This window comes from Suncus etruscus, chromosome 1 (assembly GCF_024139225.1).
Source record: "Suncus etruscus isolate mSunEtr1 chromosome 1, mSunEtr1.pri.cur, whole genome shotgun sequence".
NCBI lineage: Eukaryota > Metazoa > Chordata > Mammalia > Eulipotyphla > Soricidae > Suncus > Suncus etruscus.
In genome coordinates, this window is record NC_064848.1 from 185,226,687 (window position 1) to 185,247,458 (window position 20,772).

The window sequence follows — 20,772 nt, forward strand, 5'->3', positions numbered from 1 at the left end:
TCTGGTTTTAAATTCCCTTAAGGAGCAGCACCCTATTGAAAAGAATCTTGTAATTGTGCAACTTGTAACAATAACTCTTACAATCTTATATTCTGCCCAACAAAGGCCAGTCTGCTCATTTACCTGCTTTGCAAAGTCAGATTTCCACCTGTCTGGTGGACATAACAGAGCACCCAGACCTGTCTCCTGCCACTCACTTGCGTGTTCTGAACAGAAGAGACTGCAAGGCCTGGGCGAGTACACCCTAGGGAGATGGGAATTCAAGGCTAGCCCCAAGGGCTCTGAGGCCTGGAGGCTGAGCGAAAGGCCACCAGGGCAGGAGCTGACAGCCGTCTAATCTCTCTAGGGTTTTCTTGACATTCTATCTTTCCCTTTACTGCTCAGAAAATGATGTGTTCCCAATTTGAAGTGTTCATTCCTGGGGCTATATTCTAACTGGCACTGGCAAAAGTCACTGCCGGAGCAATAGCACAGTGGGTAGGGCATTTGCTTTGCACGCAACCAACTTGGGTTCAATCCCTGGCATCCCAGATGGTCCCCCAAGCCTGAGCACAGAGCCAGGAGTAAGCCCCAAGTGCGGTTGGGTATGACCCCAACCCCCAAAAAATATTTTAAAGAAGTTAATTCCTCTTATTTTCTAAGTTCGCTGATAGCCTCAAAGTGGAAAAGGTGGGGCCCTGGGCTCTGCCTCAGACCAGGAAACAAATAGAACAACCACAGGCCAAGCATGCACCCCCAACTCTCCTTCCTTTCCCTCCCATAACTCTGTGCAGAAGCCCATCCAGTTCTGTACAAAACCATGGAAGGCCCAGGAGGGGCAAATTGCCAAAGCAAACTCTCAGGTCGTCCTTGGTGCACCCACCTCTCCACAGAGCCCTGCAAGTATTGTCTGGCCACTTTTACCCCCAACTTCTCTTCTCAAGTGGGAACCACATGTTTCCCCACTCCCTTCCTCTGGGTGTCTCTGGCTACTTGAGCTCAACTAGAGACTGGACTGGCAGTGAGCGCTCATCTCCCTGCAGAGAAGCATGGAGAGGATCCAAGGGGCCTGATCCAGGCAGAGGATAGAGGCGCTGTTTGGAGTATTGGGGATAGCTGGGAACTGGTGACAACAATTTTATATAAGCCGAGATGGCCAGCCCTCAGCTTTCAGTTTTCCTGTGTCCAATAATCTATAGGGGACTATAGGTATGATGGGAAATGTGGAAATAGAGAAGCAGAGGGAAGATCACAGCCCTGGGTCCTTCCACATAATAAAAATTATGAATAGTGCTTGCTTCAACAGCACATATACTAAAAAAATTATAAATCATCTGTGATTTCTTTGGATTTTTTTTTTTAAGAATCCTGATTTCTTCTTTTGTTTGTTTATCTTGGGCCACATCAGGTGATGCTCAGGGGTTACTCCTGGCTATGTGTTCAGAAATCACTCCTGGCTTGGGGGACCATATGGGACTCCAGGGGATCGAATAAGGTCTGTCCTGGGTCAGCCGCGTACAAGGCAAATGCCCTACAGCTGCGCCACCTTTCTGGACCCCTGATTTTTTTGTTTATTTGTTTGTTTGTTGTTGTTGTTGTTTTTGGGTCACATCCGGCAGCACTCAGGGGCTACTCCTGGCTCTGTGCTCAGAAATCGCCCCCGGCAGGCTCGGGGGACCATATGGGATGCCGGGATTCGAACCACCGTCCTTCTGTATGCAAGGCAAACGCCTTACTATCTATGCTATCTCTCCAGCCCCCCCATCCCCGATTTCTTAATTCCTAAAAGGAACTGGAATATTTGCCTATGCTTGGGCTATTTAGCTTTCTGGGGCATCCTAGTTACTGCACTTCTCTGCAAGCCCTTTCACTGGCTTTGGAAGCCCTGAGAACAAGCAGAACCTCTCCTGGCTCAAAGAGGCTTGAATTCTGCACATCTCTATCTCCTCCCATCCATGTCCTGCTCAGTGGCACCCACTCACCTCACCTCCCAGAAGCCTCTGCTCAGACCAACCTACTGTGGAGACCAGAAGAGATGGTCTCACAGCAGGGTCCATGGAGGACAGTGAGATGCCCGACTTTTGGCATGCCCATCGGGGACCTTACACTGTTAAACCCTCTTTCATTTTCCTTTACCTGTTGTGTTCAAAGCCCTCCAAGCCGGGTTTTCTTGGAGCATTGGGGAAGAGGGAGTGCCCCTCCACAAGGATCATGGGGCTCAGCCCCTCACATTCTGAGACCCCCGGGCCCGGAGAGATAAAACAGCAGTGTTTGCCTTGCAAGCAGCCGATCCAGGACCAAAGGTGATTGGTTCGAATCCCGGTGTCCCATATGGTCCCCCGTGCCTGCCAGGAGCTATTTCTGAGCAGACAGCCAGGAGTAACCCCTGAGCACCGCCGGGTGTGGCCCAAAAACCAAAAAAAAAAAAAAAAAAAGAACATTCTGAGACTCCACCTGACTCTTAGTGTCACCCTTAAGGGCAAATGTTGATGTAAAAGTTCCCTGACAAGGCTGGGACAGGGACATGAAGGTTCAGAGGAAGAAGTTGCCAGACCATGAAGAAACCCAGTCTCCCCTTTATTCTCCCCCACACCCCTCAGTGCCTTGCTTCCTGTTAGAAGAAATTCAGAAGTTCTTTCTGTCCAGTTGGTCACCACTAGCAAGTCAGCATGACCCCAACAGCCAGAGTCCTATTCCATTTATAAAGAATTCCCAGGCAACCATCGGCTCTTTCTTTTCTCTTTCTTTGTCTTTTTGGCCCATACCTGGCAATACTCAGTGCTTATTCCTGACTCTACACTCAGGGATTACTTCTGGAAGGCTTGAAACACCATAAGAAGTGCCAGGGATTGAATATGTGTCAGCTGCATGCAAGACAAATGCCTTTGGCCGAAAACACGGGTTGTTTCTATGGGTGTAAAGGGAGGTGCTGGAGAGAGATGTCTAAGACCTGAATGCTTTGAACTCCAGGAAAGCTGCAAAGCTTCCTCAATATCCTGCAATGTTGAGGGGCCTGGAACAGGGGCCATAAGGGCTAACCCCTCTTTCTCACGGAAAGCCATGTAGTTCTGGGGTCAAACATGAAACTGAGTGCATGTCAGAGATGTTTCTGACCCTTTGAGACAAACCAGATCGAAGCCTGAAATAGCAAGGCTACATGGCAAGGAGGTGATGTGGTCTCTTATCTCCCCTTCCTGGATCAGGAGACACACCCACTCAATTGACCCCTTCTTAGACAGCTGTCAGTTGACAGTCTCTGCAAGCATCATACCTCTAACCCAAGCCCCACCTTTTGAGTCTGTGCTATGAAAGAATCCATAATTCATTTCGGGAGGCAGTGCCAGGCACCCTACTTCTCCTTACTGACCCCTGTCTCCCGTGACCCTGCTCTTGTAGGCAGTCCCCTCCCTCGGCCCGGGGAGCGCCATGACTGAGGTCGGCTGGTGGAAGCTGACCTTCCTTCGGAAAAAGAAGTCCACCCCCAAGGTGCTGTATGAGATCCCCGACACCGACGTCCAACCTGAGGGCAGCACAGACCCCCCTCGGCCAGACAGCGGGAACCCCAACAGCGACTTCAATGCCCGCCTGGAGAAGATCGTAGACAAGAGTACCAAGGGCAAACATGTCAAAGTCTCCAACTCAGGGCGCTTCAAGGAGAAGAAGAAAGTTCGGGCCACTCTCGCAGAGAACCCCAATCTCTTTGATGACAGAGAGGACAAAGGACAGTGAAGGAGACCAACCAGGGCACACCCTGTCATCAGCAGGATCTGAGGCAGAGCTTGTGCCACTGGTCTCCAGGGGGCACTGATGCCTGCTGGCAGGAAATGTTGGGGGGTCCAGGTTTGGCTATATTTATGCACTTCTGGAAGCCCTGGGTGGTCCAGGCTTCTCCTCGTACCGCATAAGACTGGAAGGCAGGAGCAGGAACAGACAAGGGAAGTGCTTCAGTAATTTACCTGCTCCCAGTAGGGAGGGTCAAGGACAAGTGTGGCTGCCTCTCCCTTCACTTCCTCTCCCCTTCACGGCTCCCTGGCCAGCTCTGAGAGTGCATGTTCCAGAAACCATGTGACGCGGAGGCTTCCAGGAGCCCAAGGCAGAGACTCTGAACTTGAGCTCACCTCTGAACACCAGTGGGCAACTTCCTGGAACTTTGTTCCCTGGTGCACAGGGAGAGGAGGACCCTGGCATGCAGAAGGCCAATTCGGACCTTCCCCCTTGTCTGCAAAATCCTTCAAACAGAAGCTCTAGTAGTCCTCAGATCTTAACTGGGAAAAGGGATGGGGAGACTTCAGCAGAAGCCAGAAGTGGCCCTGTCCTTCCTCTGTCCCCTCCTGGTATTGGCAGACAGCCTTGGAGTGTCCTGTTTGGAGGTTTCTCTCCCTAATAAATGAGGCTGCAGAAGCAAAGCCTGCACACATTGCAGCTGGCCGAGCTGTTGTCTCATCTCTCCATGGCAGCAGGGGGATCCTCTGTGTTCTTGGGTCCCTTGGAAGCTTCAGGAAGGGTTCCCAAGTGTGAAATAGAGCACTGGGGTCAATAATATCACCCTTTTGGGGCTGGAGAGATAGCATATCTAGGATCAATTCCTGAGTGCAGAGCCAGGAGTAAGCCCCAAGTGTCGTTGGGTACAGCCTCCAAACTAAAGATAGTACTATGAGGGCTAGAGCAATAGCAAAGCAGGTAGGGCATTTGCCTTGCAAGCGGTTGACTCGGGACAGACCCAGGCTCAATTCCTCAGCAACCCACATAGTCTCCCGAGCCTGAGCACCACCGAGTGTAGCCCCAAAACCTAAATAACTGTAAAAAATTAAAGTAATAATATAAGGCCAAATAAGGGGCCAGTAGGTAGGGTGTTTGTCTTGCATGCAGCTGACCCAGGTTCGATCCCTAGTGTTCCATAAGTTCCCTGAATCTTTTAGGAGTAATTTTCTGAGCACAGAGTCAGAACTAAAACCTGAGGGCCATTATCTGTGGCCCCCCAAAACTTAAAGATAATAATTTCACCTCCATCCCAGGCTCCTCAGGTGTCAGTAGGGTGCAAAGGGACAGGAAGCTAAAGGAACAGTTAACACAGAGCTATGTCAAGGGTACTGAAGACCATTATGTCATAGTGCTTTGTCTAGAGAATAGGATTTGAATTTTGATGGGTTTTTTTGTTTGTTTTGTTTTGGATTTTGGGTCAAGCCTGTTGGTGCTCAGAGGAACCATGAGATGTGGAAACAGAATCCAGGCATCCAGCATACATAGGCAGAACATAAGCCATTTATTGGTTGTCTTTTGAGCTGGTAGAACTCAAGTTTCTGGTTCTGTTCACTAGGACCTGGGTGATTTGAGGGACACCAGGATCAAACTTCTGTGCCTCAATTCTCTCTTCTGGGTAACTGGGAGTAACTGTAGATGCCTGATAGTAGTTGTTCAGTAAATCCTTTTCTTTGGCCCCACTTCTGTTTCCAGGGAGAAATGCCCCCCGCCATGCAAGGGTCCCCAGCTCATTTGGTCTCAGGCTCCAGGGGCTGGGAACTGGAGAGAATTGGCCAGATCTCTAGAATGGAAGATGTATGTGAAGGGGAGACCATATAAAATAAGGGATGACTGGGGCCAGACAGATAGCACAGTGATAGGGCATTTGCCTGGCAAGTGGTTGACCCAGGACCAACACTGGTTCGAATACTAGCACCCCCAGTGCCTACCAAGAGTGATTTCTGAGCACAGAGCCAGGAGTAACCCCTGAGCGCTGCTGGGGTTAAAAAAAATAAAATAAAAAATAAGGGGTGACTGAACAAGCCAGCTCTAGGCAGGCCACTGGGTAGTCATGCCACCCCCTCCCACCAGTACCAGGATCATTAGAGCCCCAAGTGGCCCAGAAATGAAGTAGCCAAACAAATAGGCCAACACAAGGGGCCTTTGATAGATGGACACAAAGAGGAGGATCTTTGAAAAAGAGCAGGAGCCTTGGGCTCAGGACTCAGGACACTGCCTTCCCCCAGGTCATCCCATAACTTTGTAGGGTCCCAACTACCCAACTCCTTTGCTCCAACAATTCCCCCACAGTAAGTGATGTTTACAGATCACTTATGACAGGCCAGAGCCTGGTATACTCTACAGGGTTCCTCAACTGACCACCCCACTTTCTTTCTTTCTTTTTTCTTTTTTTGGTTTTTGGGTCACACCTGGCAGCGCTCAGGGGTTACTCCTGGCTCTACACTAAGAAATTGCTCCTGGCAGGCATGGGGGGACCATATGGGATGCCAGGATTCGAACCACGTCCTTCTGCATGCAAGGCAAATGCTTTACCTCCATTCTATCTCTCTAGCCCCTGCACCCCACTTTTCTGGTGAGACAGCTGAAGTTCTGAAAGGTCACTCCACTTACCCAAACCTCGGTGCCAGCAGTGGAAGGCCAGGGTGGCAATGAGAGCCACATTGTACATTCTCTATATACAAGATCCTGCCTGGTACCTCCACCCACCCCCCCCCCCCCCACACACACACACCTTCAGCACCACTCAGCAGAAGGCCTGAGCACTGAGCTGGAAGTAACCTCTGACTACCACTGGGTAAGCAGTCTCCCACCCAAAAGTTAGAAACGGGCCTGTAAATCCTAGTATTATTTCCTTGACTGGGAAACTCCACGCTTACCCACCACTTTTGTTTCCAGAGAGAACCAGTGCCCTTGGCTGGGTGATTTGGTTCACTCGTTCTCAGGCCCCTGGGGAACTAACTGTATGTGAGATCTTCACAGTCTTGATCTTCTGTTGTGGGGGCTGAGAAACAAGGAAGGGGGAAGAGGGGAGTGGCAGTGAGAGAGGGCAAGGCCTGGACCTGTCTTCTAAGACATAAGCACCACTTAAGGGGTTTGCACAGACTGTGGGACTCATGGACTGTGTCCCCGCGTCCCTGTCACTTTAGCCCCTGGTGAGGGCAGGGGAGGAGACTGGCCTCAGAGTCATCAGCACTGGTTTTAATGAAGGTACCACATGGCCATCATCTTGTGCCCCCCCCCCCCCACTGCTGCAGAATGACTCCCACAGCAATTCCAGGGAAGTGCCACACACATTCCTGACGGGTGTGTGTGTGTCTTTGTGTTCATTTGTGTGTCTGTGTTTGTGTCTGTGTCGGTGTGTCTGCATGAGTGGGAAAGTTGACTGCCAGGAATCAGTGCCCAGGAGGCGGAAACGAGAGTACAAATATGAACAGGAGCCGGGAGAGGCTACGGTTTATCGACCACAGTTTCACTGGGACACGACCCAAGAGGGGGAAGGGGGAGTCTAGGGGCCTGGCCGGAACTGGCCGGCACTACCTAGAGAGGCCAATCTCAGGCTCAGGGCACCCCCTGCTGGATGTCCAATCTGCAAGGAGAGAAGTGATGTGGGAGACCGGGTGCTTCAATGCGCCTCTCATCTGGGGATGGGGTGGGTGGGGGTGGCACAGGCGAGTTGAACATTAAACTCATGCTGGGCTATCAGCTTTTCCTGAAGACTTGGCACTGCGGGTGGTGGACAGAGCAAAGGGAACAGCTGAAACCGGGCTCAGAGCTGGCCGTGGGAGGGCTATACAACCCCCAGTCACACAAACAGGACAAGGTAGGGAAGGACAGACACGCCGTCTCCCTCCCCTGCCTCTATCCAGCAGGTGATTGCAGGGTTAGCAGTATCTCTACCTTAAGGAGATCCACCCCAGGAGTCTCCCTGGGAGGAGGCTGTCATGGTCAGACACTGGTCAGCCCTCGCCCAGATTACAGGGGAACCAGGGTAATGCCCAGGACGGCAAATACTGGTTCTGATTTTGGCTTAGTCACTGCAAACATGGACCAAGACTGGCTCAACCACAGCGGACTCCAGGCACCAGACTTGTGTGTGCTCTGTGAGCTCACATCTGTGTGTGTGTGTGTGTGTGTGTGTGTGTGTGTGTGTGTGTGTGTGTGTGAAGGGGGGGCAAGAGTCCAGGGTGTGAGAGGGGGATGTGAGGAATTAGGGTTCAGGGAGGAAGACAATGCACAAGTGGGTCTCGTCTCTACGCAGGGTCTCACTCTTGGTCGTACAAAATTTCCTGGACTTTTTGTTTTTGTTTTTGGGCCACACCCGGTGATGCTCGGGCGTTACTCCTGGCTATGTGCTCAGAAATCGCTCCTGGCTTGGGGGACCATATGGGACGCTGGGGGATCAAATCATAGTCTGTCCTAGGTTAGTGTGTAGAAGGCAAAAGCCCTACCACTTGCGCCACTGCTCCTGCCCCTCCTGGGCAACTTTTAAATATCCCAAAGCCTCAGGGATTAGCTGTTTAGAGATTGACTCATCTATGAGGGTGAGATCCGAGCATCAGATTTTTTGTTTTTGTTTTCTGTTCTGGGGTCACATTTCAGAGGTGCTCAGGGCTAATTCCTGACTCTGCACTCAGAGATCACTCCTAGTGCAGCTCAGGGAACCATATATAGTGGCAGGAATCAAACCCAGGTCTGCTGTGTGCAATTCAAGTGCCCTACCTGATGTACTTACTATCTCTCCAGCATACAGAATCAGGATTTTTGAAGTTCCCCAGCATTATTCCAGAGAGAATGAGAAGCAGTGAGCTGGGCTGGGAGTCCCAGAGCAGAGGTGGAGTGGAGGGGATGGGAATGTTGTGAGTAGTGAAACATGCAACACACACACACACACACACACACACACACACACACACATTGTATTGTAAACAAGCATGGAAACTAAAGCTTGATTAAAATCATTCTGGCCTAGAGGAACCTGAAGGTACCTGCATATGAACTCTTTCTACAAACCTCCAGACTGACTGGAATTTAATATTTCCTGTGTCAGAGCTCTCAGTACCTGACAGGTAGCTCCACCCCTCTTCAGGCAGCTCTGACTGTAATTTCTCCCCATATTCCATGCAACTTCTACTTGGAGTCCTTTGAACCTTGAACCTACAGTGAAGAAATTTAATTACCCTCCCACACATTGCTATGCTTCAGAGAGTGGAAGGGATCAGCTGTATTTTTTAGTGTTTTGTTGTTGTTGTTGCTGTTTGTTCTTGGTGCCGCATCCAGCAGTGTTCATGGCTTATTCCTCGCTCTTTGCTCAAAGATCACTCCTGGCGGGCTCAAAGTACTGTATGGGGTGCTGAGGAGTAAACCCCGACTCACAGCATGCAGGGCCTTATTAACTGTACCATCTCTACAGCCCCCTGTGGTCAGTTAGTAAAAATATCCCCACAGAAAGCAGAATTAGGAGTAAATCCTAAGTATAGCTGGATGTGGACCAAACACAAATAATCCTCTTGGGGCTTGAGAGGACAGACAGTACTATCTCTTACATGTGTCTATCACTTACATCTCTTACATGTGGTTTACCTCAGTTCAAACCCCAACACACATGGTCCCCCAAATCACTGGTCAGATATAGACCTAAATACAAACTAAAAACTTAATAAAAAAAATTCTAAGGGGAGCCGGAGTGATAGCACAGCAATAGGGTGTTCGCCTTGCACTTGACTGACTGGAACAGATCTGAGTTCAATCCCCAGCATCCCAGATGGTCTTCAGAGCCTGCTAGAAGAGATTTCTGAGCTCAGAGTCAGAGTAATACCTGAGCACTGCTGGGTGTGACCCAAAAACAAAAACAAGGGGCCGGCGAGGTGGCGCTAGAGGTAAGGTGTCTGCCTTGCAAGCGCTGGCCAAGGAAAGGACCACGGTTCGATCCCCCGGCGTCCCATATGGTCCCCCCAAGCCAGGGGCAATTTCTGAGCGTGTAGCCAGGAGTGACCCCTGAGCATCTAACGGGTGTGGCCCGAAAAACAAACAAACAAAAAACAAAAACAAAACAAAACAAAATGTCCCAGTTATTCCAAAACATCCCAGTTACGACCCGTTGAGTCTCTCCCACCTAAAGGGAGCCGGAGAGATATCACAATGGTAGAGCGTTTGCCTTGCACAAAGCCGATATGGGATGACCCAGACTCGATTCCCAGCATCCCTCATGGTGCCCCGAGCCTGCCAAGAGCAATTTCTGAGCGCAGAGCCAGAATTAACCCCTGAGCACTGGTATGGCGAAAAACAAAACAAAACAACAACAAATTCTAACGAGTTACTAAATCAAACAAATAATAAACTTAAAAAAAACTTTTTAGGGACATGAAAGAGATTACAGTGGGTGGCCACTTGCCTTGCACCTGGCTGACCCAGGTTCGAAACCTGATATACCATATAGTCCCCTGAATACCACCAGGAATAATTACCGATTGCAGATCCACACCTGGCGATCAAACCCTGAGTATCACCAAAACAAAAACAAACAAAAAGTCTTTTTAGTGAGTTAGTTACAGTTCTTTTAGTTGCCCACAAAATGAAATGAACTCTGGCCAGCTGAAGTTAAAATCAGTTTTATTTTAGAGAGGGGTGTTTGGAAGCTGGAGGATGGTCTGCATAGCCCAGGTGTAAGGAGGGAGCCAGTCCACTAGGAACCAAGGACAGTGTCCATAGACCAGGATGACATTAACTCCTCACTCTGGGTTTCTCTGTTCCAAACTTTGAACTGCTGACAAGAAAAGCTAGTTGGCTCAGATGCTTATACTTGATTGGCTCAGGATTCAACTGGCTTTGGCAAAAATGTTCCTTGTTACGTGTTACCTGGTGATACCAGAAGCCACCATGCCAGCTGCTGGCCCTGCAGGTGCTATTCCCCAAATCAAAGGTAAAAAAAAAAATCAGGGCCCGGAGAGATAGCACAGCGGCGTTTGCCTTGCAAGCAGACGATCCAGGACCAAAGGTGGTTGGTTCGAATCCCGGTGTCCCATATGGTCCCCCATGCCTGCCAGGAGCTATTTCTGAGCAGACAGCCAGGAGTAACCCCTGAGCACTGCCGGGTGTGACCCAAAAAAAACAAAAAAAAAACAAAATCAAAAACAAAAACAAACCTACAATCAACATATAATTGGAAGGGGTGGGGCGCTTCCAAAGAGATAGTAAAATCTTTGCATGCTGCCTGGCTCAGGTTCGATTCCATCTTGGCACAGTAGACAGTCCCCGAGCACTGCTATGGGTTCAGTCCTGAGCATAGAGCCAGGAACAATCTCTGAGCACAGCTGGGTGGGGTCCAGTAAACCAAAAAAGAGAAAGAAAAAGTTTTAAATAAAGAGAAAGAAAATATGTAATGGGAACTTTTCTCCAGTTGTTGCAATGTGACACCTCCTGCTGCTAGGTCGGGTTCGAGGCTGGCTTGGCTGAACCCTGAGCAATCCATCGTGGGCCTGAGGGAGCAGGCATGGCTTCCAAGGTCTGGTTCCCTGTTCCACAAACTTCCCAGCATCCCACTCCAGCTCTGGTTCACAGAGGATTTGGGAGTCAGGGTGCAAGTCGCTCATAGAGCCAGTCCTCCTCCCCTCGGTGGGTCATGGGCCCCACAGGGGTGGACCCCGAGGCTGTGCCCCGCCGGAAGACGATGCGGTCGTGCAGGCGGTTGGTTTGGCCCTGCCAGAACTCTATCACCTGTGGGTACAGGACGTAGCCACCCCTGCGGGGGGAAAAAGAGAGGTGTCTGTGGCTGGGGAGTTTTCTCACTGTCAGAACCGTCTCCCCCATCCCAGGCCCCCTGGAGGAAGTTGCAGGGAAGGGTCTCTAGGAAAGAGCCTGAGCATCTGGGATCCTATGACCATTGGGGTCACTCACCAGTAACTCGGCTTTGGCACTTCTTGTTCCTGGTAGAGCTGCTCCAGTTCCTCATTTTTCTTCCTCAGGTACTGTCCAGGGAAAGGAAATAGAAAAAGAGCCCAATCCTGTCACTACTGGACAAAAACCCTTCACTGGGCACTGACTGAGGCACTGGTGTCTGCCCTCCACAGCATAGGTGGCCCATTTGCTCAGCCCACATCCCACCACTGCAGGGAGAGAAGGCTATCCCCCCAAAACACCCTGAACCCCATTCAAGGACCATTCAAGGCCAAAGGAGTCCCACTTACCTCCCGGTCTGGGATCACAGAACTCTGCTGACTGACCACAGCCCCAATCTGGCTGCTCTTGGGGCGGGAGTGGAAGTAGCCCCTGGCTTCCTCCTCAGGAAGCTTCTTCACGGAGCCCTCCACACGCACCTGCACAAGGACAGCCCCTCAGATGGCATCCCTTGCCACCTGTTCCTAACCCCCTCACTCCTCTCTGCTCCCCTGCCCCCCCCACTGGGAGCCACCTGAGAGGTCACAGCAGAGATCTCACTGGACTTGCCCTCAATCAGGCCTCGCTGTATCCAGCATACCCCAAAACCACTCACTCACCTGCCGGTTTAGAGGCTCCCAGTAGAAGACAAGGGAAGCAAAGGGATTGGAGTCCTGGAAATAAAAGAGAAAACATGTACAGCCCTGCAGAGCTGGCAGGGAGAATGGGGGCAGGAGTCTGCAGCAGGTGCCCTAAGAGAGATGCGGACACTATAGAAGCTTAATGAAACCCCCAAAGACAGGCCTACTTTCTAGGGTGAGGAGACAGGCATGCATGTGTCCAGGTTTACACAGAACGTAAATGTCAATGTGGAACTCTGGGGACTGAGCCAACTCTTTTTTTTTGGGGGGGGGGGGTCATACCCAGCAGTGCTCAGAGGTTACTCCTGGCTCTACACTCAGAAATCACTCCTGGCAGGCTCAGGGGACCATACGGGATACCACCGTCCTTCTGCATGGAAGGCAAACACTTCACCACTGTGCTATCTCTCCGGCCCCAAGCCAACTCTTTTCTAAGACCTCAGAAGAACATGTTGGGGTGGAGGGGGCAAAGGCAGCTCAGGGTTAGAGCACCTGCCTTTGATGCTAAAACTGAGGGTTCCACCCTGGGGGTCCCACCCCCTATCCTCTCCTACCTCGAGTGAAAACCCAGCCCCCTTTGCTGGCTGGAATCCCCCAGTGTCGAAACACCCACAGTCATTGTGGATGACCCACACAGAAATCACCACTGCAATGTGGAAAGGAAAGGGTGCCCCTACATGCACATGGTGCTGCTGGCAGGTCTTAGAAGTATCTTGTTGGAGGTGCCTACTCACTGCAGCTGTGTTCTGTGTTAGAAGCTGGCTGGGGGTATTAACATGCTCCCAAAATGCAAAATCTGTACCCACCAAAGACAAATGCTAATCATAGAAGCACATAGACCAATGTTAGAGATTAAAATCAGGGGGCTAGAGTGGTAGCACAGCGGTAGGGCATTTGCCTTTCACACGGCTGACCCAGGATGGATGTGGGTTTGATCCCCAGCATCCCATATGGTCCTCCATGCCAGGAGTGATTTCTGAGCACAGAGCAGAAAGTAACCCCTGAGCGCCACCAGGTATGGCCAAAACAAAACAAACAAACAAAAAGACCAAAATCAGGGCAAAAAGGACAGCGAGAGCAACACAATGCCTGGGGCTGTCTCAGCTTCAATGCCAAGGATGGCAATGCTGTGGCTAGGGGATGGAGGTGAAGAGGGGGCAGAGGTGGGTACTGGGAGTGAGCTGTCTTTTGTGGTAAATGCATGGAGAGTGCTAAAGCCAGCAGGCACAGACAGCAAGCGGGTTGGGGTGGGTAGCAAGACGGGGTAATTGATGCAAAAATGGCTGGAGCTGGGCTGGTGCAGAAGGCTTCACAAGGAACCCTCACCAGCTCTTTTCCTTTTCGGCTCTCGAAGTTAGTGAAGAAGCGGAAGCCGTCCTTGCCAAAGCCTTTCAGTAGCAGCATGCGGGCAGAGGGTTTCCCATCTCTGCGCAAAAAAAAACAACAACAAAAAAACAGAGCAGAGTGGTCAGAGTCCACTTCCATATTCCCCTCCCCATAAAGGACGGGGGTACCCCTTCTTCTAGTACTGCCCCCGATTCTACACTATCTGATTACTCAGGCTACTCATGCTGACTTGTACTAGAGGTGCGAATTGAATCATTGCTGCCTTAGAACGTGGATCATTGCTGCTGACCTGCAGTGTTTCTCCTATAACACTGTTGAGGTTCTATCCTTCCATGTGAGTCAGATTGTGTGTGTGTGTGTGTACGTGCGTGTGTGTGTGTGTACGTGCATGTGTGTTGCTATTGTTTTTGTTGTTTTTATTATTTTTTTTGTTTTGGGGCCACACCCAGTGATGCTAAGGGGTTACTCCTAGCTATGTGCTCAGAAATGTCTCCTAGCTTGGGGGACCATATGGTACACTGGGGGATAGAACCACTGTCCATCCTAGGCTAGCGCAGGCAAGGCAGACACCTTACCGCTTGCGCCACCACTCTGGCCCCACTGGTCACACCTGGCAGCACTCAGGGGTTACTCCTGGCTCTACACTCAGAAATCACTCCTGGCAGGTACAGGGTACCATATGAGATGCCGGGGTTCGAACCTTCGTCCATTCAGGATCGGCTGCATAAAAGGCAAACTCCCTACCACTATGCTATTTCTTAGGCCCCAGAAGATAGATCTTTAAGATGGTGATTAAGGCTAAATAAAGCATTAGGATGGGACTCTACTCTGGTAGAACTGATGTCATTATAAGAGACACTAGAAGGGGCAGAGAGTAGTACAGTAGGTAGGGCACTTGCCTTGCATATAACCAAACCAAGTTTGGTCCCTGACATTCCATATGGCCAGGTACAATCCCTGAGCATTGCCAGGTATAGCCCAAAAGTGGAAAAAGGAAGGAAGGAAGGAAGGGAGGGAGGGAGGGAGGGAGGGAGGGAGGGAGGGAGGGAGAGAGGGAGGGAGGGAGGGAGGGAGGGAGGGAGAGAGGAAGGGAGGGAGGGAGGGAGAGAGGAAGGGAGGGAGGGAGGGAGGGAGAGAGGAAGGGAGGGAGGGAGGGAGGGAGGGATGGAGGGAGGGAGGGAGGGAGGGAGGGAGGGAGGGGGGGAGGGAAAAAAAGACACCAGAGAACTTTTTCTCCATGCAGGCCAGGACACACACACACACACACACACACACACACACACACATTGATTGAAAGGAGGCCTATAAGATAGAAAAAAGAGGCCTCACAAGAAACCAACTCAGTAGCACCTTGATATTAAGAGTCACCCTCAGAATTGTGAGTATATGGGGCCAGAGAGATATCATGGAGGTAGGGCATTTGCCTTGCATGCAGAAGGAAGGTCGTTCGAATCCCTGCCTCCCATATGGTCCCCCGAGCCTGCCAGGAGTGATTTCTGAGCATACAGCTAGGAGTAACCCCTGAGTGCTGCTGGGTGTGACCCAAAAACCACCCCCCCCCAAAAAATGAATTGTGAGCATGTTTCTGTTTAGCACAAGCAGTTAACCCTTGTGTTGTCAACCTTGTGCTTGTCAACTAACTAGTGATAACATTAGCTATTGCTAGCAAACTAACAGTAATGCAGCAGCCAATGAAAGTGCAGGAATTTTGTTCAGAGAAAGTGACTGGACTTTGTTCAGAGCCGAGGGTCATTTGGGGCACAGTACTAGAGCCTCACCTTCAAGGCCTTATATTTCAGTATTATGGCTCACAGGAAGAGCTGAATGAGAGGCAAATAAATACAAAGAAAAGTCTCAAATGATTCCTTCCTCAAAGAAGAGGCAAATGATTGTCGAGTGAATGATACAGCCAAGCACTGAACCAGGTTTTGAGAAGAGAACTTAATGCAGTAGTACCAGGAGCTGTAGCTCATTTTTTAAAATATATATAATATCTTTATTTAAGCACCATGATTACAAACATGTTTGTAGTTGGGTTTCAGTTATAGAAAAGAACACCCCCCCCCTTTACCAGTGCAACCTTCCCACCAATCTGTAGCTCTTTTTTTTTTTTTTTTGGTTTTTGGGCCACACCCGGCAGTGCTCAGGGTTTACTCCTGGCTGTCTGCTCAGAAATAGCTCCTGGCAGGCACAGGGGACCATATGGGACACCGGGATTTGAACCAACTACCTTAGGTCCTGGATCTGCTGCTTGCAAGGCAAACACCGCTGTGCTATCTCTCCGACCCCAATCTGTAGCTCTTAAATGTGCAATAGAAATGGGTCAATGAGTAGGTATTTAATAGGTGTGTCTGTGGGGTGCCTCATGGGGAAAGATAAATGAGACATTACATTTTATAAAACAGGGGCCGAAGAGATAGCACAGCGGTGAGCATTTGCCTTGCATGCAGTTGATCCCGGAGGGACCCAGTTTGATTCCTGGCATCCTATATGGTCCCCCAGCCTTCCAGGAGTGATTTCTGAGTGCAGAGCCAGGAGTAATCTCTGAGCACCGCTGAATGTAGCTCAAAAATCAATCAATCAATCAATCAAGTTTAAAAAATTTTATAAAACAAATTGAAACAAAATCCCAACTGGAATTTCTGAAATTGAACTGAATGAAATTTGTTCTTGATTTACAGTTAAGGACACCTAGATCCAGAGAGGTCAAATAATGAACCAATAGCTACAAAGACTAATGATGGAATTAGAACCATAAAGTTGATTTCCAGAAAAGAAGGAATCCGTACAAAGGGTGCCTGGTTATGCCTACCTGGTGCAGGTAGCCAGACACATGGCGTTGGCTTCCCCTATGTCAGGGCACTGAACAGCCTCCTCGAACCAAGCAGCAAATTGCTTAATGGGGTCCAGAGAGGTCAGCTGAGTCTCCTCAAATGCCTGGAAAGGGAGAAGTTTACATTATTTTAATACAAACACATAGAGGGGCCAGAGACAGTATAGCAGATAAGCTGCTTGACTAGCACACAACTGACTCCAGTTTAATCTCCAGCATTACATATAGTCCCCCGAGCATCACAGGAGTGACCCCCTAAGCACAGAGACAGAAGCCAGCCAGGTGTGGCCAAAACAAACAAACAAACAAACAAAAAACAAATCAAAGTTGAATTTATAGACAGAGATAATATCTATGAAGGTAAGGTGCTCACTCTGTGACTGACTCCCATTTCTATTCTCCAGGATGTTTATGGTCCCCTGAGCACTGCCAGGAGGAAGCCTTGAGCTCAGCTGAATGTATCCCAACCCAACTATCCCACAAATATAAAAACAAAATGTTAAAACATAGTGCTCACTGTGAACATGGCAATTTTCTAGATATTTTCCAATATTATAACTCAGCTGTCTTAGTCCTTGTGACACACAGCAACTCATAATAGAAAACCGCCCCATTTTATAGGTGAAGAAATAGGAATCAGAGGCGAAAAAAGCTCGCTGGGTCCAGTAACTAGCAACAGATGAATTGGAATCTCAATCCATGGTGTCAAGCCTATCAGCTGCAGAGCCTGAAGAAAGGCAAATCCCCATTGGTTCTCTTCGAGACTGCTGACTGATGAAAAAAAAACTGCTTTCTCAACGGACATTTCTCAGGATGTGACATTTCTCAGTGTTCAGGATGTGACCTGACTTAGTTAACCTTGGCTGTGGGTCCCAATTCCAAAAGACTTTGGGTGCCTCTCCTGTGAGCTAGGAGCTAGTTTCTACACGTCTCCTGTGTTATCCCTCCTTCCCTGTATTAATCATTCATCAGCTGATGTTAAACATTTTACGAATATCAGTGGGAAGTAGGAACAAACGGATCCCAGGAGGAATCTGAGGCCCAGAGCAGTAAACTATCAAGGTGAAAGGTTGCATGGCCTTCAAGCCGCTTCCAAAGTGGCTCTTAAGCCACTCTGCGAGTTGTCTCGGCCCATCTCCTGGGGCTCCCCAACATCCCTCCCCTATGATCAGCTCTGAACTCCTCTCCTTCCTATGGGGGAGACCCCAAATCCTTCGGAGGAGGGTGTCACTCTAGAATCCAGGGAACTCCTCCCATTGCATTTTGACTCCAGGGCTAGCTTTGGGGGGTCCTGTTCCCCCAAGCCCCCCCCCCAAGGTGGGAGACCCCAGTTACCTCTTTGTCCCCACGGTAACTCTTGCGCATGGGTCCCAGATCCATGACCGAGCCGTGGCTGCACAGGTAGCGAAGGTAGGCAGGCCTCCTGCAGAACGTCACGGTGACGCCCCGCAGCCCAAACGTCATGGGGCTGCCGACCACGTGAGTTCAGAATCAATTTCACAGCCGACGGTCGGGCCTACCTATCCCCAGGAAGGAAGAATTTCTCAGTCGCCAAGTCCCAGCTAACAGGTCTAAATCCTCGCAGCCAATGAGAGCGCAGAGTGGGGAGGCGGGACACAAGCTCGGAGCGGCCATTGGCGGAAGTGTTCCGAGCGCGGGGCCAATCAGAAGAGCGCTCGGGCCAGGGGGCGGTGCCTCCGGGGTGGGAGCGAAGAGAGACAAGGAAATGCTGTCACCGCCGTTGAGATGCACGTGGAGGTTTGTTAAAGGGATAGATGGATAGGGACGGCTGCAAGGACAGGTGCAAGGCAGGGATCAGCGGCCCAGGCTGCAGGGATGTCGCCAAGATTAAGTGGCTGGGCCCAGGCTAGATGCCTGAAAGGCGAGCCAACTGCAGAAAGTACCCTCTAGGGGGAGGCAGGTGGCCTGGGAAAGGACAACTGGAAAATGGAGTTAGGGACCAGGCTCAAGGCAAGGTGTTGTTGCAGAGACATCTAGATGAAGGTTGTGGAAAAATAAAATAGAGAGAAGGGCGGAGGTGAATTGTGAACTACTACTAGAGATAGGTGTTGTGTGTGTGAGGGCGTTGGGTGTTTCTGGGAAGTCAGGAGGTGCAGTGAGGTCTGGAACCAGATTTTTTTTTCCCCAATGAGGAAGAAGATGGGAATGAGAAAGGGGAAGAGATTTGGGATCAAGGTACAGAATCCAGGTCCAAGAATGTTGTTCAGTGGTGAGCTGTCTTGAATGTCTGAGGTTTGGGTTTGAACTCTGCAGGGAGGAAGATAGGGAAAGATAAATGAGACCAGAGCCACCTTTTCCTTGCAGCTCTGAACTTCCTCTCCAGTCTGATTCCTCTAACCTAGATCAGAGCATCGCGCACCCCTTGCAGATGTTTTTTTCCCTGAGGGGTGCAGTAAAGTTCACAGGAACCAGTGTTCTGGGGGCTGGAATGGTTCCCACTGCTTTACCTCACCTGGACTGATTCCATTTTGGGGTTATTTTTACTTTTCTCACATTTTGCTTTTCCTGGATAGTCAGAATCTAGTTCCTAGGCCAGCCCTAGCCAGAGGCATAGAAGAGAGATCCGCAGTGCAATGCTACTTCCAGGGGTGGCAAAGGGCAGAGACCTTGGGAAAGCTGCCAGTTTCCATTCTAGCTTTGACCTACCAGGGATAGCCTTGGATCAAGGAATCCAGGTAGTCTGGCTGCTATCAAGAAAGGGAAGCTGCAAGAACCATCTAGGCAGGCACCCCGGACTGTGTCAGGTAAGGGAAATGTTCTGTCATGCCCCAGATGTCTGCATTACAGTTAAGCTATGTAAAGCCCTGGATAGCATCTTCTATTATGGGCTCAATAGCTTGAGCCAAAGAGAATCTGGAAAACAAATTTGCTGCAAAGAAATTATACATGTCTAAAAGCTGATTGCTGTTGGTCTAAAGATTCTTGCTTGTTTGGTGTTTTTGTACCGCTATCATTTTTTCTCTACATAAATGATTGAGAAGGGACCAGGGTGATGGTTTAAAGGACTGGAATGCATGGAAGGCATGATCCTCTGAGCACCATGTTGGGAATAGTTATTGCACTTTGCTGAGTATGACCCAAAAGCAATAGGGATAAAGATAAACTAAATTTTCTTGCTGAGGTTATTTTTCTGCATATATACATTGCAGTCCTCTCTCCTCCCAAATTCCTGACCTTGAACCTACATGAGCCAGAATGAGTGTTGTTTTAGCTCAGACAGTTTTGGAGCCACTCTTTTAGATCTCTTGGGGCATGTTTTCCCAGACCTGGGTTTCTAGGCCACCAGGATTGTAGGAATCATTTGCTTAAAAACCAGAAGTTGGGCTGGAGTGATAGTACAGCGATTGGGCCTTTGTCTTGCACAAAGCTGACTAAAGTTAGATCTCTGGTATCCCATATGGTCCCCTGAGCGATCTCTGCCCTCAGGGATCATTCCTGGTTACTCAGGGGACCATATGTGGTATTGGGAATTTCAGCCAGGGTTGACTGTATGCAAGGCAAGTACCTTATTTTTTTTTTGTTTTTTGTTTGTTTGTTTATTTTGGAGCCATGACCAGCAGCGCTCAGGGGTTACTCCTGGCAAGCTTGGTGGACCATACATGATGCTGGGGATTGAACCCAGGCCCACAGCATGCAAGAAAAACACCCTACCTGCAGGGCTATCCTCTGGCCCCAAGGCAAGTAAGTGCCTTAATCCATGTATTCATCTTTCTGACACTTTTTTTTTTTTTTTTTTTTTTTTGCTTTTGGGGCTATACCCATGACGCTTAAGGGTTACTCCTGGCTATGCGCTCAGAAATCACTCCTGGCTTAGGGGACCATGTGGGACACTGGGGGATTGAACCGCAGATCATCCTAGGTTAGCTGTGTGCAAAGCAAATGCCCTACCACTTGTGCCACCACTTCGCCCCCCCCCCTTTATTGGTGGCACTTGTTTTTTGTCTTTCATTTGTTTCTTTTTTGGAGTGGTCTCCCAAATGGTGTTCAAGAGACCCGGCACCCACTAATAATTTGCAGCCAACAGACCAGAGGCTCAAAGCAAGAACCTGAGCATGGCTCAGTTACTCAGACCTTGGGGCATCCAGGAATATTGGGTCTAGCAGTGCTGGGGAACCAAGTGCTGCGAGGGAATTAATCAGATATTAATCAAACCTAAATGCTACACTATCTCCCAAGCTCTGATATATATTTATTAGAAGACATCTTTTTAGTGCAGGCACTGAGACAAAGGCAAAAAATACTGAGATGAAGAAAATGATGTGGTTTCAGCCCAAAAAGAACTCGTAGTCTAGGGAAAGGCTATTAGAGCTTTAACAG

The 20,772-nt window shown here is 49.7% G+C and overlaps 2 protein-coding genes across 2 annotated transcripts; one reads left to right on the forward strand and one right to left on the reverse strand.

Moving 5' to 3' along the window:
* Positions 1-3,405: 3,405 nt before the first annotated feature.
* PRR15L (proline rich 15 like) lies at positions 3,406-3,708 on the forward strand. Its single transcript, XM_049781506.1, has one exon. The coding sequence runs from the start codon at positions 3,406-3,408 to the stop codon at positions 3,706-3,708; it is 303 nt and encodes a 100-aa protein (XP_049637463.1).
* Positions 3,709-10,885: 7,177 nt separating this feature from the next.
* Positions 10,886-17,957, reverse strand: PNPO (pyridoxamine 5'-phosphate oxidase). The gene is made up of 7 exons (XM_049781036.1): positions 17,770-17,957; positions 16,414-16,538; positions 13,581-13,680; positions 12,234-12,287; positions 11,925-12,053; positions 11,635-11,705; positions 10,886-11,479 (listed from the first exon to the last, which is right to left on the reverse strand). The coding sequence occupies exons 1-7, from the start codon at positions 17,896-17,898 to the stop codon at positions 11,311-11,313; spliced, it is 777 nt and encodes a 258-aa protein (XP_049636993.1). The 5' UTR covers positions 17,899-17,957; the 3' UTR covers positions 10,886-11,310.
* Positions 17,958-20,772: the final 2,815 nt, after the last annotated feature.